Source organism: Lissotriton vulgaris, chromosome 10 (genome assembly GCF_964263255.1).
Source record: "Lissotriton vulgaris chromosome 10, aLisVul1.2, whole genome shotgun sequence".
NCBI classification, from domain to species: Eukaryota; Metazoa; Chordata; class Amphibia; order Caudata; family Salamandridae; genus Lissotriton; species Lissotriton vulgaris.
In genome coordinates this window covers 1,145,869,393-1,145,896,409 of record NC_141698.1, presented here as the reverse complement: position 1 = coordinate 1,145,896,409, position 27,017 = coordinate 1,145,869,393, and the positions used below count along the sequence as shown (strand labels likewise).

Sequence of the window (27,017 nt, the reverse complement as noted above, 5' to 3'; positions counted from 1 at the left end):
CATTCCTGGGAAGGTCTAATACCGGGTAGAAGTGGTTGGGACAAAATCCTCGCGGAAAAGCCTTTTGGCACTTTTTGTAACTTAGGGTTCGTTAGGGTTAGCCCTAGCAGCAGGATTGCATGTGTTTCGGGGTGTTCTAGATTTTTGCAACTGAGTTCTGGGGTCTTAGAGCACTCGTGAGAATGTGTAATTTTGGTTGCAAGTCATTTGAAGAAAATCCATGGTAGGAAAGGGGGGATTTGGCCTTTGCCACTATTCTTAACTTAGGGTTCGTTAGGGTTAGCAGTATTTCTATTGCATGTGTTTGGGTGGGGGGTTTTCGAGTCTTGGAGCGATGCTGGCTATGGATACTTTTGCTTGGTTGCTTGCAAGTGGTTTGAATGCAATCCACGGTGGGTAAGGGGGTACTTGGGCCTACTTTTACTTTCAAAGTACGTTTTGTCACCAGTTTTCCGCTAGGCCTCGTTTTTTGAGATTTGATTGGGGGTCTTCTACATTTTTGCGACTGGCTTTAGTAAGGGTCTGGGTGGGAGCACTGCTGGGAAGATCTAATTTTGTTCTAAAACACAGTTTACAGTACACCTAGCTTGAGGGGAAAGATCCGCTACATTAATTTGCCCATACTTGTTTATCCTTCAAAAGGTGACTCAGACAGAGTACGCACTTTCAAAAATATTGTACTGTCTACTAGGAAAATCAAAGTGTGACTTGTTGCACTCCACAGCCTACATACCTTATATTTATTTATCAGTGGTGTTGTAATATTATATCACTTCCTGTTTTTCGTTGAATAATTACAGGCTGGGTTTCAGTCTGTGCAATGGGGAAAAAAGGATGGAGTCAGGCTTCACATTAGCGAGCCACAATTCAGCATCAGGCAGGCAGTGGACAGGGTGTCTTCTGGTCACCAACATTGATGGACGAAGCGTCAGCTGCAATGGAGGAGTGCGGCTAATGAGAGGAATTTTTTTCTGCATGCAACTTACTTACCAAATTCAACAGGACAACTACAACAACATACAGATACAGTATCCTTTGTGTTTTTCTATGACTGTGACTGCATTTCTTGGATCTCTCTCCGCTTCTAAATTGATCCCTTAACACATCACTTAGTCCACTCCACTATCACATCTGCACCACACATAGTCATTTGTAAGTGCTCCTACGTAATTTGCAAGTCGCAGCACGCCCCAGCCCATAGAGGACTGGGATGGCCCCAATGATGAAGCATGTCACCAAGGGGCAACCCTGGTGAGTGAGGGGACACCTACAAAAAGAGCAATTTCTCCGTTTCTATCTACTATACCTTCCAGACCAACCCCATTGAGTGTTGTGCATGGATTTATAGTGACCAGCAAGGCTTTTAGGTATCTGGCAACAGAGACCTTATGTTGAATATAGTTATCAATAATTCCACACACGCCCTCTACTGTCGCATTCTTTCTTCCACAGTTGTCGAAAGTACTACTTACTTTTCACTGACAATCATGCATGCAGTAGTGCATGCACTTTCAAAGATTGATGGATAGGTTTGTACCCAAAGATTTGTTTATGTTCAATTGTTTGTCCATGCTGTGCTTTTTTTACAGGGTGTCTTCTGGTGACCAACATCGATTGACGAAGCGTCAGCTGCAATGGAGGAGTGCCGCTAATAAGAGGATTTTTTTTCTGCATGCAACTTACTTACCAATTTCAACAGGACAACTACAACAACATACAGATACAGTATCCATTGTGTTTTTCTAAGACTGCGACTGCATTTCTTGGATCTCTCTCTGCTTCTAAATTGATCCCTTAACACATCACTTAGTCCACTCCACTATCACATCTGCACCACACATAGTCATTTGTAAGTGCTCCTACGTAATTTGCAAGTCGCAGTACGCCCCAGCCCGTAGAGGACTGGGATGGCCCCAATGATGAAGCATGTCACCAAGGGGCAACCCTGGTGAGTGAGGGGACACCTACAAAAAGAGCAATTTCTCCGTTTCTATCTAATATACCTTCCAGACCAACCCCATTGAGTGTTGTGAATGGATTTATAGTGACCAGCAAGGCTCTCAGGTATCTGGCAACAGAGACCTTATGTTGAATATAGTTATCAATAATTCCACACACGCCCTGTACTGTCGCATTCTTTCTTCAACAGTTGTCGAAAGTACCACTTACTTTTCACTGACATGCATGCAGTAGTGCATGCACTTTCAAAGATTAATGGATAGGTTTGTACCCAAAGATTTGTTTATGTTCACAATTGTTTGTCCATGCTGTGCTATTTTTTCTTGTCTCCCAAAACCTTTCCCAAAAACCCCCGTACCCATCCATTTTTCAAACCCTAACCCTCTTCCCCCGGGCTGTGTGGTTTTGATTGATGTGTGACTAAATTACAGCAATAAATCCACACACTTGCTGGGGACGATACGGTGATAGCAACAGGCTGGTGAAGAAATCTGAGGATATATTCTTACTCTGCTTGACAAAGACCCATGGCTAATGTCAAAGAACTTCAACCAAATTAGTAGTTATAATTAACCATTTGTTAGGCTACAATGTGGCACTGTTCTAGTGTACTTCTGTCACCTGCTATATTCTCTATTGTAACGTTGTATTGCTCAGGAGGACAAACCAGATTTCATTTTCTTTTTTTTCATAGGCATGCAACTGCCACTGTGTCACACCACTAGTACCACCGCTATGAGGAAATTTTATCCGCCCAGGATTGCCAACCTTATTTGCTGTTTCCCGTAGAGCCATCCCTGGGCCTAGCCCTACTTGCAAACAGAAATTACAGGTAAGATAGGCGTTTGGTTGGAGGTAGTATAACGGAGTATTAGGAGATACGAGAGATTGACAGTAGTACTACCAAAGTCCTAGGACTATTCAGGAAAACAAACTTACTGTTAAACCCCCACCCACCAGACTCAAAAGCAGTAAAAAACAGGTATGGTCAGATAAAGTTTCAAAAAGTATATTTTTATAGCCCTAACAAAATAATCTCCCACAAGACCCTCCCTAACCCCAACGATTGTCCTTCAAAAGTCCCCAAAAAACCCAACTCCCAATTTCCACCCCCCAAAAGTCTCTAAAAAAGGGGCAAGGGACACTATGGCAGGGTGATGTTGGATTTAGCAGCCAGGGCATCATGCTCCTTGCGGAGGGTGGCATGTTCGAAGCAGAGGCCCTCCACCAAGTTCTTATAGTTCAGGACCTCCTGCTCCAGGTAGGACAGTCTGAGGGATAAGCGGCGCCGGTGTGCCTTGCAAATCCTGTGAGGGGCAGCTGCTTTCTTTGCTGCTCGGCGGTGGCGTTTGGCTTTGGTAGCCCGGCTCCGTACCGCTGGAGCACTGCGCTGGCTGGCAGCCCGCACGGAGGAGGATGCAGCTGTCCCAGTGGACGTTGTTGTTGTACCAGACTGCGACTCCTCCTCCTCCAGGGCCACCAGCCGCCGATATTCCGCGACAGTGGCATCCAGCCTCCGTTGCCGGGCCATTCGAGCCAGCTCCTTCCTCCTTGATGGTGTCTTGGATTTGGAAGGAGCAACTACATGAAGAAAGAAAGAAATAGTCTGTAACCAATGCTCCTTAAGATTAACACAAAATGATTGAGCAGAAAGTTGTCACAGTACAAGTAGCAAATTGAAAGCACAGTACATAACTATTGAGGACAGTATCTATCTAACCTCCCACTTCTTCATCCTTGCTCTAACATTAGTGGGAGTTTAAGGAACAAATTCTACGAGCACTGTGGACTTCCATTACAGTCAACTATGACAGTACACCAGTCTTATTCTTCTTCTTCTCTCTTGTTTAGGAAAATTGGTACGTTATCTTATGCAAGCCGGCATAATGCCAGCGCAGTGAACTTGCACCCGAGAAACACAGACGCACACCATGGTGAGTGAGACAGACTTGCGTTACTGTACCGGTCCAGTACATGCAGGTGGTGAAGCTCTTACTTTTGTATTACGGGTGACACTGAGAATACTCTGTTAAAAGGGCTACTGCTTAATTAATTTAGCTTTCACCCTACAGTGCAAATGAGTATTAGAAAAGGAAAATGAAAAAGCTAAATTATCTGATTATCTATCACTTCACATGGGATGTATTTGATGACATATGGGATGACTTTAGGTGCTTTGCTTATTATTGAGTGAACAGTGATACCCCCACACATGAATGACGTACTACTACTAAACTAATGTTATTAAGAGAGGTAGGGAGTGTCCACCGTAATAACCGGATATATGCTGTGCTTGCAGTTGCAATACAAACTACTGCTACTATTCATGGTAGTATTTGGACAACATTACCACTTCTTTTCCTTGCCTTTCCTACACTGGAACGGACGTGCGGGTGGGTTCCGGGGTCTGGGAGCACTGCTGGCTATCGATACTTTACTTTGCAAGAGGGTTGAAGCAAATCCATGGTGGAAGAGGGGAGTTAGGGCACTTAGTTCATCCAGTGACCGTCTACTCTCCCTTGATACACATATGCTATCTAAGAGTCAGATAGTACCATGAATGATCCAGGCATCCATCCATTCAAAGTATATGCACACATACAGTTTCTGTCTCACCCATCTTTGCTTCATCATTCACCCAGCCATGCGCCATACCATATTCTTTCCTTCCCAGCCACCTCGGGGACCAAGCAAACACATATCATTCTTCTTTGCCAGTCATCAATACATTTCTCGTCCTTCCACACTTACACCCTTCTTTCGCTTTTCGTTCATCCCATCCATCAAGTTCACCTCAGATCTGATTGGGATTCTTCTCGCCAAAAACTTCACAGCTAAGTCGAAGTACATTTAGAGGAGGCTAATACCTGGTTTATTTGTAATACACCCGTGCAGAAAGCACGCTGTGCAGTCTTCAATCTCAATGAGTAAGGAATGTATAGCTTACCTCTGCCCGCCACCACGGTGTGAACCCTCACAGGCATGTCCTTGTCCGGCACTTGCACCGCCTCCTCCCCAGAGTTGTCCTCCTCGTCCAATGCCGCCCACACCTCCGCGCTGGCCCAGTCCCCAGATGTTCCACCTACAAAGTACATTTAATAATGTTAGAATACACCACTCATTACTATATAATGTTTGGTCTAGGAGGAAGAAAGAAATGTGAAAAAAACAGTATACAATGTAATAGGGAAGGCTGTTGTCTTGCTGCACTTTTTGGCACAACTGATGAATGCTTGCTTTTTATTTTTAACACGCACCACTTTTTCTCCTAACAGACAGAACCTTGACTTCTAAGAACACGAGGAGGATCAAGTTCAAACCAGGTGAGAGCTCGGCTCGACAGCAAGAAATGTGTCCAATTAATCGCTCAGCACTAAGCACTTTTCCATTTTCAGTTAAACGTTTACTTTTATGACAAACTTGATTTTAATAAATGTGTTTACTTTTAATAAAGCTTTTAAACTTAAATAGACTCTGTGGTTTTTGGTCCTCCAGACTAGAGTGGATGAGCTAAAGGTTTTGGAATTTTTGCAAGCATGAGTCCGTGCCTCTGCCATCGGTGACTTTGGGAGCTAAATGACTCTGCCACACTATCTAGTCAGTAAGGAGATTGGGGGTTCAACTACAAAGTCTGTTATCACTGAGGTATGTGGAAAGTCTAACAGCACCTATTATAATTGATAAGCTAAGCAATGCATTATTTAGTGTCCAAAGTTCTGTTTGTGCAGATTTGTCCCTGCAACAGTAGTACAATGGATTGTCCTCCTATCCAAACCAAAAGTAAAGTAGTATCTTATTCTTTCTTGGTGGTCATTCACCTTTTTATTGTTGGCAATTGTCAAAGCATAAACATTTAGAATACTTGAAAAGACATTATGGACAATCCCAGAGGACTGCACTCAGTGCATAGAGCTATTGCTGACTAGAATGGGAGTCCAATGGAAATGCCAAATGTGTAATCTTAGTTAGCTACACAGACAGACTAATAAGAATAATCTAGTAATACCACACAGAGTCATAGTCGAGGCAGGATAAGAATTTAGATTCTGTCTACAAGAAGATCAAAGACGATTTAGAAAAAATCGAATGAGGAACGCTAGGAAAAAATAAGTACTCTATATTAAAATTAAAACTTACTGGGGCCAGCAAAGGAGCCCTCGCCTGCCCGGTCCTGGCCTGCATCATCAACAGCACCCTCCTCCTCCTCCTGTGTCCTCCTCTTGCCCCTGGGGGAAGCTGATGTACTACATGAAAGAAAGAAAAACAGAAAACATGGATGATATTAAGTAAAATAGATAAAAAAAACTTCAAACAAGCAAAGGATGGCAGAGATTTAGAGAGGATACAAAGACCATGTCCGGAACCATAGTAATGAATGAGAAACAAGATGGCCGCGCCCGTTCACGACCGCGCGGGTAAGTTCGCGCGAGATTTTCCTTGCGAACACGCGCGAAACTCTACAGGCAAGCCGCAGACTTTGCGAGATTACACTTCGCGCCCGGAAATGGAAATACGTCAGGCAAACAAGATGGCCGCACCCTTGAACGACCGCGAGGGTAACTTCGCGCCTTGCGCTACGAGCGGCTCGCAAAAACGCACAAAACCTTGCCAACTAACACGCCGCAAAAAAACAAATTGCATATTCGCACGAATTTGCGGCTTCCAAATTTGATCTCGCTAGTGTTCGCTCCCCGCAAATCCAGCGAAATTGCAGTAAAACGTGTTTTGGAAAACTGAAAGCACTCGGCAGGTGCAAGAGTTCAAACTCATCATTAGTAAGAATTCCCTGTAGTGCTTCCTGACTGGGGCCCCTCCAGAATTCAGTTGCTAGTTGCAACAATTGTATGACCCTGCTCTGACCCTCACAGCAGGCTCATAGAATAGCTACAAGTAGGCCACAAAGGTCCTGGGGAAAAAAATGCACTGCAACAGAAAGCAAATTACAGATAAGGAAGCAGGTGCCAGACTGGAATTTTAAAACAGTGACACATTAATAAACTAACCCCAAATTAATTCATGTCAGTTGAAGCAGGGCTGGTGTGCTTGCTTTTCCCCCCCATAATCTACAGTGATGATGAACCAGAGGGTGGCATTGATGTAACAGAGGGTTGCAGTGGTGAAACAGAGGGTGCTGGGAACCTGTGATGATGAACCAGACGTAGAAACAACATAATCGCGACCGTTGCGTGCCGAAATGTAAGTTCGCAATTGCGAACTGGTACAAAACCCCCGCAAACTGGCAGAAATCCTTGCGAACACAAAAAAAAACAAATCCGCAAATTCGCTAGAATTTGCGGATTTTGCGGATTGCGAGTTCGCAAATCCGCAAAATTTGCGAACGCGAGATTCGCAAAATTCGCCCATGCTTAATAATTGCAGCTACTCCCCCACCCGATTTACCAGATGAACGGTCTGCATGGAGAATATAATAATCATTAGGTAGTGCAGCCAGGATATCAGGTGTAGAATCAGGGGTCACCAGGTTTCAGTTAAAATCAAAATATCAGGTCGATCAGTTACCAATAGCATGAATACCTCTAACTGATGTTTAACTAGGGAGCATGCATTTAAATAGTGTACGCGAAGCGCTACCTGCTTAGAAGAGATGGCATCAACTTTCTGCTCCATACTGGTTGAAATTTCTGGAAAGCTATTGCGTGGCTGATAGATCCTATTCCTGTCCAGGTAGATTTTAGTGGCAGGGTCTAGTGGGAGCAACGCCCGGTGAAGCCCTCAAAGTTCCTCTGAGGTAAAATTGAGGAATCGGGCAGAGTGACTAGCCCCTAGTCCTGTGCTGGCTCGGACGGGCGCAGACGGGGTTGCCTTTGGCGCGCCGCTGGCGTGCCCGCTGCGCACGTTCGCTGCACTCCCGCACCATTGGAAATTCAAATACAAGTTCCCCGCCTAATTCTCCGCCCCGCCCTTAGTGATTGGCTGAGCAGAGGGGAACACCGTGGCTCGTTACGGAGTCAGCGCCGGCTATGTTGGTAACAGTTTCTCAGTTTCGAGATTCAATTCAAATTCACAGTTTTAAAACGTACATTAAGGTGCGACACAGCGTTTTTTTAAAACAAAAAAATAAAAAATGTTATCCGCAAGGTAGCGGTACAGTTTTCAGAGTGCCCACTCCCGTGCTAGAACGCATTCAAATACAAGTTCCCCGCCTAATTCTCCGCTACGCCCTTAGTGATTGGCTGAGCAGAGGGGAACACCATGGCTCGTTAAGAAGTCAGCGCCGGCTATGTCGGTAACAGTTCCTCAGTGTTGTGATTTATATAATTATGTGTTTGATTTATTATGATAATAATATTTTAAAATGTTAATATTTTTTCTTTGTAAATTATGTATAAATAAATTGTAAAACAAAAGTCTTGTTTACTTTTTATTTTTATTAAATTGGTTTTCTTATTAAATATCTTACGTTTATGGTGTATTTAAATATGTATACATATATTTTTGATAATATATTATTTACATTTTCTTTCATTATATTATTATTTTAAATATTAGTTTGTTATGTATTTTTAACAGTAAGTTTATTTGTTATATTTGGTAAAATATATTTTAAATCAAATATATATTTAAAAATCAATATATAATGCAACTATATTATTGTAAATGATATATTGTTCTCAATATTTATGTACTTACCTTTTTTCTGCAGTTTTATTTTCATTGATATTCTGTCAGTGAACCAGAACGTTCCTCTGTGTATGCTATGGTACGGGTCTGGTACTAGAGATCTTTGATTTATAATCATTTATCTTCTGTAAAAGGGTAGGGGTTTAGGTTACTCTGTTATATAACATGACAGGGCTTTTCATGGTATAAAGTTTATTGTCTATCCTAACAGTATTTTTACTTTGCATTTGTTTTATAATTGTGGCCCGAGTACTGCATTTCAGAGCACAATAGTTTAAATACATATTCTAAATTACGTTTGTGTCTCTTGTTTATCTTATTGCGGACAAGTGTGAGTGAGAGAGTGAAAATATGTGTCCTGTTACTGTGATCCCTGAAAGGGTCGAGAGTGCTGAGTTCTGGGATGCCAATTTGCTTGTTCCTCTGGTAAGCTTAGGAGGGCAAGTGAGGCACTATATCTAGTCAGACTCAAGCTTATAGACACTGAGGCGGTATGGTTACTCATTCCCGACATACCGATGTTCTATAGCCCCAAGTATAGTTCCGTACCTGAGAAGAATCCCTCCACAGGAGGGCTATGCCCCCATCTAACACATTCCTCATAAGGGATGCCTATGCTATGCTTGGGGGAATCAGCCTTAACAATGCAGGCTGAGCAACGCATGCAGTTTCCCCGCAAGCTCACCCATCCATGCCTTAACCAAGCATATGCCTTAACAACGCATACATGTGGTTACAGCAGTGCAAGGTCTAGATGCTTGGATGGACAGGCCCAGGAGCTGGAAGGATCGGGAGAGGGCGCGTTGAGGTAAGTGGAGCTGGGTCTGGGTTTTGAGGGCTGGGGTAGTTTTTTATGGGATAAGGATAGTTTTAGGGCTCAGGCGGTGTGGATAGTTTTTTGGCTGGGGGTCTGGATAGTGTCTTAAGCTCATTGGGGCAGGGTAGTCTTTAGTTTCAGGAGTTTTGGGGTCATTTTAGCACTCATGGGGAGTCAGGGCAGTGTTTAGGTCCCAGGATAAGGTAGTGTTTAGGGATTGGGGGTTTGCGTAGTTTTTAGGGCTCAGGGGGATGTCAAGGTAGTGTTTAGGACCTGGGGTCAGGATAGTGTTTAGGGCTCAGGCAGGGTAGTGTTTAGGGCTCAGAGGGGTCAGGGTAGTGTTTAGGGCTCAGGGAATGGTGGTAAGAGTGTGATATTTACCACACATCCCTTTACCGGTCAAGACTTTACCACAAAAATGTGTGGTAAAGGCATGTGGGGTAAAGGCATGCATGGTAAAGGCATGCAGGGTGAATAAATGTGTTGTTTATATGCATTAGTTGTTGGGGTCTCATAGTAGAGGCACACGTGGTTTAGCCATCCATGCCCATGTCATACACCTATTCTTGGGAACCAACCTCTCAGGACTACATTTGCTGATCTAAAAAAAGCCCTTGGGCACAGGGAACAAAGTGTTCTATAGGACCTTCAGGAACTCTGGAAGGTATATATAGTTGTGTAAAGTGCTCCTTTACCCATGGGCAGGGAGGCAGCGTCCTTCTATGGTCAGCTGCTGTTTTATATTTTTTTCTCTGCGTTTTCTGCTAGGAATTAAATGCAATCTCATGCTATGAATATGTCCAGGTGCTTGACCCCCAGGGCTTCCCAGCAAGGGATTTCCTCCAGTCTGCTTCCATCAGCTTCCCAAACAATATAAATGCAATTGATTTATTACAGTTATTGAAGAGCCATGAAAACAAGTCAAAAACCTCAAAGATTTCAAAAACCCTCTGAACCGATGGATCTGGGTCAGAGATATAAAGCAGGATTTTATCTGAAAATAGGGATATGAACTCCTCCCAATCAGTGTCCCTCTCTAACCTGTGTATTAGCACATCTTTTTTAAACCAGCATGACAGAGTTTGATCGCCATCTCAAACAACAGGAGGGAGAATAGGCATCCCTGTCTGGTGCCCCTGCCTAATTCTCTGGAAAAGCCATCATTTAGTTTCACCCTGGCCAATGGATCTTTGTATAATACTCTCACCCATGACAAGCCCTTCCATTGGGTCCCATTTTTGGAGGATTATCATTAGACAGAGTCAAACGCCTTCCTGGTGTCTAAAGAAAGGAAGAGCCTCAGCTCAGCAATATGATTGCAATGCACCAGGCACCCCACCAATCTATGGAGACTGTGCCTGGTGCCCCTAAAAGGCATAAACCCTCACTGTTTGTGTATGAGTGCTACTCTATGGATGCCCCTAAGCAAAGTCCACTCCCCGGGCTCTGTTGTACATCAATTGGAGTCGGCGTCTTAGATGCGTTTTTGCACACCTGAACAATGCTGGGGGAAATCTGTTTGGCCCCAGAGTCTTTCTGATTTTCATTTGGCTGATTGCATCAGCTAACTCTTCACCAGAGATGTCTACATCCAGGAAATCACTCAAATCTCCCTTAACGTAGGCACCAGCTCCTCTCCCACAAAGTCAGCAAGGGCCCTTTGGTCAACTCCTTCTAGCCTGGTAATAAAGTATCTCCAAATGTGTCACAAAGGCTCATGCTATAAAAACCGAGGATCTCTGCACTGGACTTAGAATCCCCCAAATGTCTGCTTTCCTTCGCATAGAGTTTGCCTTTCTTTGCCCTGTAACTTTTCACTTCCTCTTGATAGAGCGGGTGCCTCAATTCATTATTCCCTGTCTCTAGCTGACTCTTCATGACCCTCCCCCTGAGCCATCTGTGCCTCTTGAGCTGCCACCTCTTTATCTCTCTATTTGTGTTTGCCCATAATGTGTGCAAATAGGATTTCTCTTGAAACTGTCTTGTATGTCTCTCACAGGGTGACCTACGAGGCAGCTGTTCACCAGTTCTTCTGGAAGTATTAGGGGCCAGTCTCCATCATGCGTTTCTTATTCTACCAGGCTGCTGGTCCCAGGGGTAAAATTTCCACTCCTCCCTTGATCTCTTCATGCTTTTCTGCTGAAGTACTGTCAGTGGTGAATGGTTAGATATGCCCTGTGAGTGTTTCTCTGAGTGCCCAAATCATCCTACTTGGTGTTTAATGGCAAGGGAATAGTAGAAGGAGTCTAATTGGAGTTACATGTGTCTTGGTGGGTTTCTTGATGTTCCTCTCAGCACAGGTGTACCAATCCCATGGTCTTTAGGAAAATCTCTAGGAGTGGGTTGTGTCTTGGTCTTGGTAGATCGGCTGATTTTGTCATTCTATCTATTTCTCCATGATGTATTAAATGTAGGTCATCTCAATCAGCAGGACCGAGTCCACCACTTCCGCTAGTCACATTCACATTTTGTCTAGTGCAATTGTTTGTAAACCGGCAGGAAAAACTAAGTGGCCAGTGTGAAGGAGAGCCCAGTCCACTGACCACTCACTGTTGCTTGGTATCCCAACTTATCTGTCCGTGTGTTTGATACCCTGAGGGGTAGCTATCAGTGAACCAGAATGTCTACCCCTCTTGATCTTGGTGAGTATCTGTCATGTACTAGTGGGGTGTCCTGCAATGGTGAAGTATTCAACTAGCATTTCCTGTGAGATGCATCTCTTGGAGGAGAATATTTGGATTCAGTTGTGTCAAATATTTCCACGTTACACCCACTTCTATTTGCATCCCAGCCAACTTATGTTACAGGATAACACCTTAAGCAGAAGACTCTTGTCTGTTAGGCGATATGTGACCATTGTCGAGAGTGTCTCACTTGGGCCCATATTCTTCCATTTTGTAGGTATCTCAGTGTACCATTAACCATCCCCTGAATGACCCCCTCCCAAGCGCCTCACATTGTGGTTTCAAAATGTCCTGTGCCCCCAATGCCCGGGGTATCTGTAGCCCCACCAACAACAATAAACACATTGCATTTATGAATACAAGTCTTCACTCAGGAATCTAACTCCAGAACTATAATTGTGCTGGGTAGGCTGTAGTCACCCTTCCTGTCACCCTTGCTGTAGTCACTCTTCTTATCTAGGCAGCCCAGCATCTGGAATAAGTCGTAGGCCACTCAACAGTCTCTCATCGGCCTGTACGAGCCATCTGTAACTTAAAAATATTGTGCCCGCCGTCATTGGAGTGACTACTGGCCTGTCAGTTTCTCCTGAGCATTCATGTGTCCCCATAGTCGCTTTAATTCCCTTCTGAGTCATTCATCAAGGCCGCCTTTTTGTTGCTTGACCCCCAAAATCTGAAGCTCTGGATGTCCGCAACCACCTTGACTCATTCCGCCTCTGCCTGGGATCTTATTGGAGCCAACGCTGACCCCCAAGGTCTTCTCTGCCTCAGTTTTTGCCTCCTGAACTTTTGATTAGTAGATTGTTTGCCTTGATCCAGGAGGGGGTAGCAACCCCACTCCCAGTCGTCCGCAGTCGCGTGGAAAAAGTGTATTTAAGGTTGTGTGGATGTGTTGCTTTACCACACAGAATTATTTCTTTGTTTGCGGATGGCATTGGCATAGTTGGGATAAATATTCACTTTGGCATCCTCCATTTGCCAGGGTCTGTGTGTCCGTGCCAAATGCAGGATATGGTCCCTGTTGTGGAAGTTGTGCGGCAGTGCCACTATTGGTTAAGATAGTTTGGCTTGTTTAATCATCAGTATTTTGGCTGCTTTGCCTTTGAGAACCTCCCTGGGGAGCCAGTCCTCCAGAAACATGCATGGCTCCTTCTTTAACTCTGTGACTCCCACTATTCTCACATTGTTCAGTCTCGAACGCCCTTCTGCGTCTTCGACATTTTCCTAAAGTTGGGCAACGGTTTGTAGTAGGGGCTGGAATTCTGCATCGCTACCCCTAAACCGGGCCCCAGATCTCCCATGATTTGCTCTGTTCCATCCACTCTCTCCACCAGTTTCTTGTTGTCTGTCCTCAGGAGACCAAGATCCAAGTCTAATGCGTTCGTCCTGTTTTCTGGGGCTAGTTTTGTGTTCTTAATTGCTGGATAGTGCCTGTGTGATTCTTTAGTCCATTCTCTGGTGTGCTACATCCATCCCTACTGTCTGGGAGTCTAGGAGGGTTTGACATGGGACACATATTCCTTGGCTTTGGCGGGACATCCTCCCTAGGTCTCGGGGGCACCCCTTGGTCATCCATCATTCAGGGTGGGTTGCAGTGTGAGGTCTGATGTCTGGTCAAACATCGTCTTCTTCTGCCCCCATCAGGGCCTCCCAACTTGACCCCCATTGGGGCCAACCATGTAGCTGCAATGTTTACAGTGCACGCCCAGCAGGACATCAACTCACAGCCCCTTACCTAGGCACAAGCACCCTCCACCTACCTCTTAGTTCCACAGCACGTCACTGCGTCATTCTCAACTACAGCTCTCGTTATACCCCGTGTCTCCCCTCTTTTGCATCACACCTCCTGCTCACAGCCAAGAGGGACAAGTGTACTTCATGGGGGCTGCTCTGCAGTCCCAGGTACTTCAGTACCCCCATGTAGACACCACCTGAGCAGGCTTCTTCACAGTGCTCAGAGGTGCCTCTTTATGGTCATTGTTTCTAGTCAACCTCTCTGGAGGTCATTCTTCAGCCGGTCGCAATACAGGGGCCTTCCCTGACCTCCCAGAGTCTACTGTGCTCCAGTTGGTCCCTTCTATGGCCTCCTGTGGTCTGCATCAAATCCGGGGTCCCACAGGCACTCAAGCCACCTGGATGTCGTTGTGCTGTTTGATCAGAGCCCCAATCTCAGGGCCCCCCCAGCATCCACTGTCCCACTAGAGCAAATCAGGGTTCTTTAACACCATCAGTGCTGCAGCAATTCCCCCTCTGTGCTGACTCTCATTTACTACCATTGTTCATGACGAGCTCAGCTCGTCATGAGCACACGAGCAGTGTACTGCATGACGAGCTCAGCTCGCCATAAGCATCGAAGGGGTTAAGTGGCAAAGGCACCCAGCCGGCCCCCACACTTTGTCCATTGGTCACCACCTTTTGTCTTCGCCTCTCTCCTGGCTCTGTTGGATCAAGCTTTTGCCCGTTTCAGCGGCCCCCTATACTGTGCTTACAGATTTCAGCCACTCTGGGGGCACATTGTGGAGGGGGGCTGGTATATCCATGATGATGGGCCAGGCCATGAACAGATCACCTCAAAATGCCTCCTTCCTGACTGCCATCTTAGCCATGACTCCATTTGCTACTATTTTGTCACCTTTAGGGCAATAGTAACCTTAGGCAGGTAGCTTGTGAATGACAATGGTCCTATTTATTTGTGGGTGGTGGCTGGTATTAGCATGTTCATTAATAAACTTCTCCTTACCTCATCCTAATCCCCTCCCTGCTCCTCCCTAAACTACTCAATCAATCAATCAATACACTTGTAGAGCGCGCTACTCACCCGTGTGGGTCTCAAGGCGCTGGGGAGGGGGGAGTGCCGCTACTGCTCAAAGAGCCAGGTCTTGAGGTGTTTTCTGAATGTGTGGTGGTCTTGGGTCAGTCGTAGGTGGCTGGCACAGAAAGGCTGTGGGAATCGGCCATTGTAATCCCTCAGTCGGAAAGAGCCGGCCGAGGAATTACTGAAGGCTCCCGAATGGCAAACGGGCTCTCTGTGCCCATCGGAGGCCATTCAGAAATCCTATTCAGATTCCCTTCTGACTGACCCTATCAACATGGGTCGTTTGGAAAGGAATCCAACCAGTCGATTATGATGAGGTCTGAAGGGCTCCAACCGACGGTCTGAGCTGTTTCAGCCTGCATCGTAATTGGGCCCTTAGTAGGAAAGACATGCATGAAAAATATACAACAGCTGGTGGTGGAGATTTTGAACTGAAGGATTTTGACCTGCAATATGTAGGACTGTAGGACCTGCAATATGTACTACAAAGTGCAGTTTGTGAATAAGACCCTTTATGTGCCCTTCTCTGAATGTAAATGGGAGCATCATGCTTGAAGAAGGCAGAAGGAGGGGGAGTAGGACCTGTACAAATTATTTGCCCCCAGGATATTCAGGATGGTACCCCTTTTCTACCACACACACTCAGGGCAAGGACCTAATTTTCTGCATTACGGTACTGTACCTTGCACACTCAGGGCTCATAACTCTTTTTCTTTAGTACAGTAGAATATCTCACTCACTCAGGCCACAGATCTCAGTTTCGACAGTACTCTGCACTACTGTAGACACTCAGGCTTAGAACGGTACAGTACATTGTACACTGACAGCACAGATGTTAGTGTCTGCAGCACAGTATGGTACTGTGCAGACTCACGGACAGATCTCACTTTCTGCAGCACAGCGCTTTACCGTGCACACTCAGGGCACAGGCATTCAGTTTACAGATCAAAGATGAGAGCTCCGAAGTTGCAGACATGTAACTGGAAAGTCATTTAAGGAACATCTTAAATGGCAATCCAAGACCTCTTCGCATATGTGGCCCGGCTGCATTAAACTTCAGGTCTAAAGATGGACTTTAGATCTAAACTCAGGGACATATTTACAATGCCCCTGTGGCACTTTTACTGAGCGTCAGTTTTGTGATACTATGGAGGCGCAGAGTGCCGGCCTATAGCTGCAAGGCAAAGCAAAGCCACCCTGTGTGTCAGTCAGCCAAAATACACTTTATTCGATTTTTGTTAAAATCATAAAAGGAAAAGATGCAATACAATACAGATTCTAAAAAACAGCAAAGGATTTGATTGCTAATTTATAACATGAATTGTTAATCTCATTTATCCTCATAATTACAATAATTAAAATCGGAGATAAGACCAGATTTAAAATTAAGTTAAAATAAAGCTTTCCCAGATATTCTTTTCTTCCTTGATCTGAAGGCAGCTGTTAAGTAACATGCAACGCTAAAGATAGTATGAGTGTCTGCCAGTGATTGGAGGAAAATTAATCCAGCAGCCTTTAGAACAGGGAGTAAATATTTTGCCCTCTCAGTAGTATACAGACCACAAAAAAATATAAAATGGAGGGTATCCTGGATTGAAAACTGATCACAATCACAGGGTGGTCCATCTTCAGGTTTTGACCACATAGGGAAGTTGCCAAGTGAGTAATGAATTAAGTTCAGCCTGAATTTTGTTAGCAGGAGTCTGTGGAGTGGGTTAGTGACGATTTTTAGATATGGTTCACCCTGTGTGGCTTTTCATGGCTTTGTAAATATGCATTAAGGCAATGATTTACTCTGCCTGAAAGGGACGTTCCATGGGTGTTATTGTGGGTGTTCCCACGCAACACCCATGGGCTTTGACACGGACTCAGATTTACAACATAGCGTAAATCTGGGTCAGTGTCAAAGCTGATGCCTTCCCAAAGCAGACGTAACAAGGAGAAATGTGTTTATTACTCATGTTTCCCTCTTTCCATGTGTGCTGCATTCCGAAGCATACACAGAATGAGAACAATGTACCCTTTGATGCCCCTTCCTGCTCAAAAATTATCATGGAATATGCTATATCTTGTAGATACTGTGCATTCCTCCCCTTATATTTTGCTGTAGAGCAGCACAGCCAGAAGGCTTGTGGCGCTGCCCCATGCAAAAATATTTTAAACATGTGCCTCAGACTTAAGGTCTTAAGTTAGAATTCAGATGTAGAGTTAGACTTCAGGTCTAAGCGTAGAGTTGAGGTCTAAACGTTGATGTCAGGTCTAGAGATAGACTTTAGATCTAAACTTAAACCTCAGGTCTAAGTTAAACTTTGTGAATTTGGCACCCTTCCTCTTTAGTTTAAACATGTGACTTTGTCCATGCTACTTAAGTAAACCATACAATAATTAGCAGAAGACATCCCTAAAATGCCTTAAACAACCCCTTCTGAAGAAAAGCTTTCATGTGCACCAGTTAGAACAGAGTATCCCACCTGTGTGTCTAAGGGACAGGCTCTAGCACACAACATGTGTCAAATCACAATCTTCTGCACTATGGCATTCAAACATTATCCAAGGAATTGGTTCTAAATCTTCTAGAATAAGATTTGTTTCTTCAAAAAAGCAACACTCTTTATTCTGGGAAATGCATAATAGGATTGATTCAAATTTGATTTGATAAAGCAACCATGGGGAATATTTACAAGGGGATTGCGCCACTGGAACGTCACTTTTACCAATGTTCCAGTGGCGCATTGCCCTGCATCAGATCTATAAAGTGGAGTTAAGTCACTTTTTGTGGCTTAACGCCACTTTGTAAATATGGTACCCTTTTATGCAGGTATCTTCATGAAAAGGGTGTGAAATGGGTGTTGCTCTGGGTGATTCACCGTCGGGAGCACTACCTTGCCGGTGCTGCGAATGTCCAACGACCGACGCGGCCCCACCCACTCCGCGCAACTGCCACACTGCCGCGAAAAAACGGCTGCGACTAAAGTATTAAATACTGTTTTGTTGTTTAAAGTATGATAATTATCTATTTATAGTTCAAGTTTTGACAGTGGAAACCTTAATTAGAGAACAAAGAGCTGTGCATGGAGGTATTGGGACGCAAGCACAGAGAGAGGAGACATTTCAAGATTGTGTCCATAATGCAGAGGAGGGGTCTTGAAGTTAATGAGGCTTATGTAAGATCAGGAGATTAGATGAAAACATTGAGAAATTCCTATAATGTAGCATAAGGGGCTGCATTTCCAACCCAGCAGCACCAGGGTAAATACAATAAAGAGACTTTTTCCAAGCAGGGGCCAGGCCCCTACATTACAGGTGCTGCTAGAGGATCCCTTCTCTAAGGATATTTTTTTATTGGCTGAGGACATGCCTCTGTGAAAAGCAGCATCTTCCTGTTGCCCATGTGCATAACCCATTGCAGACTAATACATACATGTATGTAGACAGGGTGAGTGTATCCACACCCTACAGCCAATCACTTCACAAATATGTAGGTACTACTCCTAGGTTTGTGATGGCACTCAAGCGCAGTATGGTGACTCCTGCAAGCTGGCAGTTGTGCCCATGTCTCTCCTTATGGACACCTCAATGGAGATGCCGGGTCAATATCCATTTTTAGCAATGGCTTTCCGAAGCCCAGTGTGCATGTTCTACAGACAGTACACCGGCAAACAGGTACACATCTAGCCATAGGACAGGTCTGAATGACTATAATGTGTCACATTCCACTCATCTCTCCCAACTTGAAAGCATCTTCTGTAATACTGAACAATTTTCTTTTCCTGCAGATATGGTGAACTGCTTAGCATGCCCTGAAGATCAGTGGTCCAATCAGAAGAGAGATGCCTGTATTCCACGGGTGATAGAGTTTCTGGCCTATGAGGATCAGCTGGGAGTTGCCTTATCCTCCATTACAAGTTTCTTCTCCCTCCTCACTGCTGGAGTGCTGGCAGTCTTTATTAAATACCGGAACACACCTCTGGTTAAAGCCAATAACAGAGATCTCAGCTACATCCTCCTCGTCTCCCTCCTGCTGTCCTTCCTCTGCTGTCTTCTGTTCATTGGACGTCCTTCAAAGACTTCCTGCCTCCTCCGGCAAACTGCCTTTGGGATCATTTTCACTATTGCTGTTTCTTCGGTTTTAGCCAAAACGATCACAGTGATCATCGCATTCAACGCCACAAAGCCGGGCAGCAAACTGAGGAAGTGGGTGGACCCACGCGTTTCTAGCTTTTTGGTGCTCTTCTGCTCACTGGGGGAGGTGGTGATCTGTACTGTGTGGCTCCTCAGCTCGGCCCCGTTCCCAGACATTGACACCAGATCAGAAACTGGGAAGATGATCTTACAATGCAACGAGGGTTCTGCTGTTGCCTTCTACGCTGCGGTTGCTTATATGGGATTCTTAGCTCTTCTGAGTTTTGTTGTCGCCTCCATAGCTAGAAAGTTACCGGCTACTTTCAACGAGGCCCAGTTTATCACCTTCAGCATGCTGGTGTTCTGTAGCGTCTGGGTCTCCTTCATCCCGGCATACATGAGCACCAAGGGCAGGTACATGGTGGCCGTGGAGATCTTTGCCATCCTGACTTCTAGCGCTGGACTGCTGGGCTGTATCTTCATCCCCAAAGTCTACATCATCCTCCTTAGGCATAAGCTCAACACCAAAGAATATCTAATGGGGAGACAAGGAACCCTCTGAGACCTACAGGACTGGGATAGTTGTATCTCACAATATTAAGTGACAAATTATTGTTCTACAACAATATCAAGTGCAGAACATTGGATAGCACTATACCGTCAAGTTAGGCATGTATAAGTGTGTATTTAGATTTACTATTCTTAACTTCACTTCTATGGGCCTAATTTTGATGGCGGACAGACTCATGTGCAACGCATCCCTGTGCTACATGACAGGCACCATGCAGTACCTGTCACTTGGTACAGGGATCTATTTGGGGGCACCATAGGTGCCCCCCACCCCAAAAGAAAAGGCTCTGGGGCGTAGGGGAGCTTGTTACAGGCTGTGGACCGCCATAGGAAAGGCTGGCAGGGTGGGACCATCCTAAAACTTACGGCGGTGCCTGGTGTGCAACGCCACCATTTTAGGGATTGGGCGGCCTCCACCGCATCTGTGGGCTCAAGGAGCCTGTCAAATGCATGGCAGTCGGGATTTCCACCCGTCTGCACCCCGCCAGCCATCAACATATGGCGGGCGTAAAAGCTGCATAGGATGGCAGGATAACTGCCACGGACAACCTATGGTGGCAGTGTCCCTGCCATCCTAATCAGCCCCTAAGTATCTTGACAACATATATATCATCAAGGCACATTGATGTGGAGGTAAAAATATTAAGGGCGATTTATATGGGTTTTGAATCACCCTTGGGCCACTCAAGTGGGTGCAAGGGCCATGTAAATTATAGGTAGGATTCATCAAGCCATGCACGGCCACCTTACGTGGCCCGAGTGACACAATGAATCCAAAGTGATGCAACTCAAATCAATGTGTTGCATTACTCTGCCCTGGGAAAGGGATTCCAGGGGTGGATGAGTGGTTGTTCCCAAGTATCCACCCATGGATTCCGAAGCATTCCCAGATTTACCAATACTTGTAGACCTGGGAATACATCAGAGTGGCCACGCCTTCCCAGGTGAGGCGAAACAAGGAGAAATATCTGTGTATCCCCCTGTTGCTTCATCTTTATTGTGTGCTGTACTCGGCAGCACACACAGAAAGAGGAACATTCCTCAGGGGAATGTTTTTGTGCAGGGAGAGTCCCTGCTCAACCCACAGGCACCCTTGCACCATGGGGCAAGGGCACCTTCATTGATGCTAGCCAGGACATTGCATGCCAGTGCAGAGGAATGACAGGAATACAACATATATTGTTAAGTGTGCCACATTCATGCCCTTACTCCATCACACAGTGCAGTGCAGCACTGATACCTTGACTTACCAATGTACTTACCTTGACTTTACAGCTGCAGACGCTGTTCTGACTTGATATTTTTGCAGGCCAATATTCTGCACTCAGTTTTGTGGTAGAAAATTCACCAGAGACCAACGTATTAAAAGCAAAGAGGTGTCATGTTGTACTGGTGTATTGTCACAGTTGGTCATTTACACACAATTAGCTTTGTATTGTACACAACAAAGTTTTACTGACTCGAACATGTGATCCTTATTGAATACGTTATCAGCTTGTTTTTCTAGAGATCAAAGCTTTACTGTTGAGAGCGATTATTTTGATTTAAGTAAATGTGTACCTAACATTATATTTATGCGCTAAAAGAAATACACTGCACTTGGCAAAACTATATTTTGCTGTGCTTGTTAGAACTAGGTGCAAACTAGGCCTAAACTCCATCTTGAATTCTAAAGCAGCCATGATGTGTGTTTTCATTTCTTCTCTCATCACATGTGACAAAATGTGAATCATGCGTTGACATGCTGTTCTTTAAGAATGCCGAAGAGAGAATTTACTACATTTCAAGGCTCCTACTGCCTGTACTCCTGCAGTGCACATTATGGTTTGAGATTGTAAGTCGGTAAGTGGAACATGATTTGCACTGATTATGACGTAGAGTAGTTTACTCTGAGATGTGCCTTCATGTCCTTCTCTTTGCTGCATTTGACTCAGCCTCATGCTAATTACCTGTATTGATGTACCATGCATTTTGAGTAACTATTAATGTTGGCTTCTGTATCGCACTTTATTATTGGATAAACCTTCATGGGTTCAAAGCCTTGTAGCAGGTTTATTCAATCATATTTTGTTTAATATTTATATGCTTCCTTTGTTGCACTCATTAAAAAATGTAAAAGTCACTACTTTTAATTATGCAGATGATCTGCAACTTACTTTCACCATTGATGACTCCCAGAATCTGTTTGCCAATTTCAGTCCACCATGCTCCTTATAGGTCACTGGATGGACAGTAACCATCCTAAATTGAATCCTGAAAAGACGGAGCTGGTCCTCTTCGGGGAAAGCAAACTTCTCTGGGGGCCACATTATTGGCCCTCAAAACTTGGTCGGCCCCCTACTCCGTCCAAATTGGTCAAAAGTCTAGGGGTACTTATTGATGATGAGCTCTCACTAAAGCCTCAGGTTAACGCAGTGGTGTCATCCTGCTTTTTTCAGCTTCGGAAAATAAAAAAGATCAGCCGAATGCTTACTCAGTCCGCTTTGACCCAGGTTGGTATGGCACTGGTATTATCACACTTAGATTATGCTAATGCCATCCACCTGGCCTCCCTGTGGCTCTCAGTAAACGCCTCCAGTTGGCCCTAAATCAAGCAGCCAGACTTATCTATCGCCTCCCACGCTGGCAATCTGCCAGACCGCTGCTGAAGCAACTTCACTGGCTTCCTATTACACAGCGTACACTTTTTAAAACTGCCTGCCTGACGTTTAAAGCTCTTCGAGCACGCAGTCCTAGGTTCATCCAGGAACGTTTGCCCAAGTACACTCCTCCTCGCAACCTGTGGTCCGCTTCTCAGATTCTTCTGAATGTCCCCGGTTTTAAATTCCAACGGAAGGGAGGTCGCAGGTTTGCCATGCTTGCCACTAAACTGTGGAACTCCCTCACTTTGGAGATCCGCTCCTCTACCACTCTCCTTCAGTTCAGGTAGCAGCTTAAAACTTGGCTGCTTGTTCAGACGCTGGCCTAGTACTCCATTTCTCTTCCCTGGGTTCAGTTTCTAGACCTATTGGTGAGCGCCATGAAACCCCCGGGTGAACGTGCGCTGTATAAATTCTGGTTAAGATAAGATAAGATACACAATGCTGATTTATTTGCTGCCACACTGTCATCTGTTGGGGACATAGACTCATATGTTCTTGAGGTTAACACCATCTCCGATACTGTACAGGTGAGGTGCTGAGTCGTAGATTATCTGATAAGATGGCGTCAACACTTTCTCAAACATGAGGTCCATTAGAGACCACCTTAACTGCATATTGTTGCAGGCGGATGGCATGGGTTGTATCTCGAAGTTGAGATTCAATGATGTTAAAAAAGCATGAGACACTGCTGTCCATGAGAAGGTACCATCTGTGGTGCTTCATAAACCCAATAGAAGCTCCTTTATCTAAGCCTGCCTCAGGGACTCATTAGGATGGCAAGCAGACATCAGCCCGCCGGCCATCAGTGCATGGTGGGGACCAGGTGCCGGTAAGGCAGTGGTCCTGCTAAGTGAATTACGATGTGCCCCCCATTACGGGGGAACATCCTGGGCCCTGAACATTGCTGACAGTGCTGCTAGCTGCAGCACCATTCACAGTGTGAAAGTGCCATGTAGTGCATTTCTCTGCGGTGCCTGCCACTCTGTGCAGGGAAATGCAGGGGGTCAGTGCACAACCACCCTCCTCCCACACAGAGGGGGCCAGCAATGGGCCCCCAAACACAATCCCCACCAGCCTTTCCACGTTGACACAGCCGCCATGGAAAGGCATTTTTGAACACACATCCTAATTTGGTGGACGGTGCCTGCTAGGCACCGTCACCATTTTAGCCATCCTGCACCTTCCGCCAGGCAATCGGACCGATTGCCTTTGGCGGTGAAGTGACGGACAGACTTTGAGTCTGCCGCGGTACCCAGCGCCATCCTAATTGGGTGGTGAGAAAGTCCTGTGCGAAGGACCAAGAATTGGATCATGCAAGGATTTGTGAGCTGCCAAAATCCTGTTGTTAAAGAGGTAGACTTTAGCTCCGTGCTCTCCCTCTGTGGGATGGAGGACCCTCCAGAATCAAATCTCTCCAAGATATTTATAATGTGAGGTGCACTCAAGGAGAGATCAGCCTTGGACTAGGCCCCTGGAGGTCGACATTTCATCGTGAAATTTACTACTTTAGCTTTATAGAGGATATTTTTTATTCAGTTTTTGATAACAGAAAACATACCCAAAAGAATTGCGAAAAAGTACACATGTTAATCCAATAAAACAATATGTAAGTAGATAAACATTATAATTTATAAATAAACATCAGGAATATTTTTAAAAAGTACCTATAACTCAAAAATCATATCACTGTAAAATAAATGAAAAGGACAACATTATAATTCTATATCTGCAGCTTAATATAGCTACTAAGTTAAGTGTTCAGCCAAACCTTAGAAAGTTATACTATACTAACACTTGCTAACAATTCAAATTCAAATAATCATCAATAGATTTTCACAGTACTCATGGGTGAGTAGCGCACTTATATTTTCCTCCCTGATTGATTGAACATTTTAATAATTCAGAGTATTATGAAAGATACCAGATAATGTCAAATTACCACCACTTCTAGTAAAAATTATCCAATCCCATCACCTATGAACTGATATTAATAAGGTATCTTTCCAATTAGTAGTAGTTTACTTTAAAGCTGTGGAAATGAGGAAATCAAAAAGTTCATTGTTCAGCAGAGACATTTGAGTGCAGAGAGAAAAGGGTTTATAAATACCTATTGTATATGATAAAGTATCAATAACATGCAATATATGAGTATTTATCTACCAAACTTCATCTCAGAACTTCTTAACACTATGACACTCATATAACATATGTCTTAACGAACCTTTATTTATTTATTTATTTATTGAAAGAGTTTTATATAGCGCTGGCTAGACCCGAAGGTATCAGAGCGCTTTACATGAGAATTAACAATGTAACAGAAAGAGATCAACAATTACACAATACATCAAAAAATAGGGAATACATTAGGAGAGGAAGAAAGGAGAGAGAAAAGTAGTAGAGGGGACAGGGGAGGTGAGAAAGGGAGGATAAGGGAAGAGATAACAAGGATAGACGAAATGAAGTCTGTCTAAAGACCGACTCGATAGGTGACGACCAGGGAGGGAATCCACTGCCCATCTCCCCTATCGCTAAACCAGGTAGCTCCATCGGGCATCAGACAAAATAGTTCAGTCTCAATACATTGAGAGAGGAGAGACGGAGAGACTTAAATAGACAGAGGATGAGGGAAGAGACGACAGGAGAGACGAAAGAAAGTCTGTCTAAAGGCCGACTGGATAGGTGACGACCAAGGAGGGAATCCACGGCCCATCTCCCCTATAGCTAAACCAGGTAGCTCCATCGGGCATCAGACAAAATAGTTCAGTCTCAATACATTGAGAGAGGAGAGACGGAGAGACTTAAATAGACAGAGGATAAGGGAAGAGACACCCGTAGAGACCAAAGGAAGTCTTTCTAAAGACCGACTGGGAAGGTGACGACCAAGGAGGGAATAAACAAACAGTGGAAGAATTTAAAAGTGTTCTATTATATAATTTTAAGAGGGTCCATAGACAATTAAAAAATATAAAGGAATTATAAAGTTACATGCTTCCATCCCGAGACAAAATTCAACCAAATCTTCCTCCATATACCAAAAGATAAAGACAAATCTAATTCTTTATTCTAAAAGGCAGAAAGAAAATTGACATCACCCGATCAGAATTCTTTAATTTTTTATATAACAATGACACCATGTGGGTTGAAGATGCAATTGTTTGAAAATAGACTTCTAAATCAGAAGAAACTATTGAAAGAAAGTCATTCGGGAATGAATCAAGAATAGAGTTACAGAGCAATTCATATTTAACAATATCTGACGGTTGCAAATGAAATCTTTTTTTGTAACAAAGCCATTAAGATTAATTATTAGGTTTATAAATGTTGTAACCATAAAAAACATTGTTTTAACATAAAAGCTTTATTATACACAAGTAAATCTGGTAAACCAAACCCACCATTTTTTAGACAATTTATTTTTTTTATAAATTAACCCAGGAGATTTGTTCTTCCAAATTAATTTAGAGAAACATGTGTTAAAGGTCTTATAACATTTAAGAGGGAGTTGAATAGGTAGCATTGAAAAAAGATAAAAAAGTTAAGAAGCTACAATCATTTTAATTGCATCCAATATTCCCCACCATGAGAAACACAAGAAGGACCATTTTTTTCTATACAATTTAAAATAGCAGTTAATAGGGGTTCAATTGCAAGAAGAAAACTTTAGGGAGATAACGCCCAACATTTCCTAGTTTTTCTAAAGAGGAAAAATGGTTGGGAGAGTCGACCATTAATAAAAAGTTTGGCAGACGGACTAGAGTAGAGAGCTGAAATCATACGAACAAACAATATACCAAAATGGAAAGCAGACAAGGTGCAAAAAAGGTAATGCTAAGGAATTTTATCAAAAGCCTTTTCCGAATCTAATGCTAGAGCTCCTGCTGGAAACGGCAATAATGATCTAGCATTTTCCTTTTCACCCTCTGAGGCGGAAGCCGGAGGTTCTCTCGCCCTTCCTTTTAATCTGCATTGCTAGCAGAGCTACGCTCGTAGGAAAAAGCAATTTAAAACTGTGTAATTTGACTTGTGTATTACTCGCGCTTGATTTTAAAAAGCGATAGAATTCACATTCTGACCCCTCCTTCCTCCCTCTACTGCCTGGGCCACTCTCAGCTGAGTGTTGACGCTGAGAGTTGGTCCCGGGGAGGCGAGGGTGTAACAGCGGCCATATTGGAGGTAGGCCCGCCCTGTCGCGCTCTAGCTGCCTATATAAGGGGGCTTGCAGCTCGCGCCTTGAATTTCCTTTTCACCCTTTGAGGCGGAAGCCGGAGGTTCTCTCGCCCTTCCTTTTAATCTGCATTGCTAGCAGAGCTACGCTCGTAGGAAAAAGCATTTTAAAACTGTGTAATTTGACTTGTGTATTACTCGCGCTTGATTTTAAAAAGCGATAGAATTCACATTCTGACCCCTCCTTCCTCCCTCTACCGCCTGGGCCACTCTCAGCTGAGTGTTGACGCTGAGAGTTGGTCCCGGGGAGGCGAGGGTGTAACAGCGGCCATATTGGAGGTAGGCCCGCCCTGTTGCGCTCTAGCTGCCTACATAAGGGGAAGGGCTTCTCCGCGTAGCGGACGCGTTTTGCGGACGCGCCGGATGCCCGCCGGAGTCACGCCAGAGTCCAGCCCGTCTGCGCCCGTCCGCGCTGAGGACGGGCTCGACAGCTGGATAGCTGCCCAAGTCACCTCCAATCCCCCTCTTCTGAAGTATGCCCTTAAAATGCTACTCGCTCTTAAACCCCCAAGTCGCATATGCTCGAATACCTATTCCCCTGA

General features: G+C 44.5%; 1 protein-coding gene across 1 annotated transcript in view; it reads left to right on the top strand.

The window, feature by feature from the left end:
- The window catches only part of LOC147689490 (vomeronasal type-2 receptor 26-like), a 193,433-nt gene extending 173,832 nt beyond the window's left edge, over window positions 1–19,601 (top strand). The window contains exon 3 of the mRNA XM_086942253.1: window positions 18,694–19,601. Coding sequence (XP_086798379.1) covers window positions 18,694–19,601 — 908 coding nt within the window. The remainder of the gene's footprint in view (window positions 1–18,693) is intronic.
- Window positions 19,602–27,017: the final 7,416 nt, after the last annotated feature.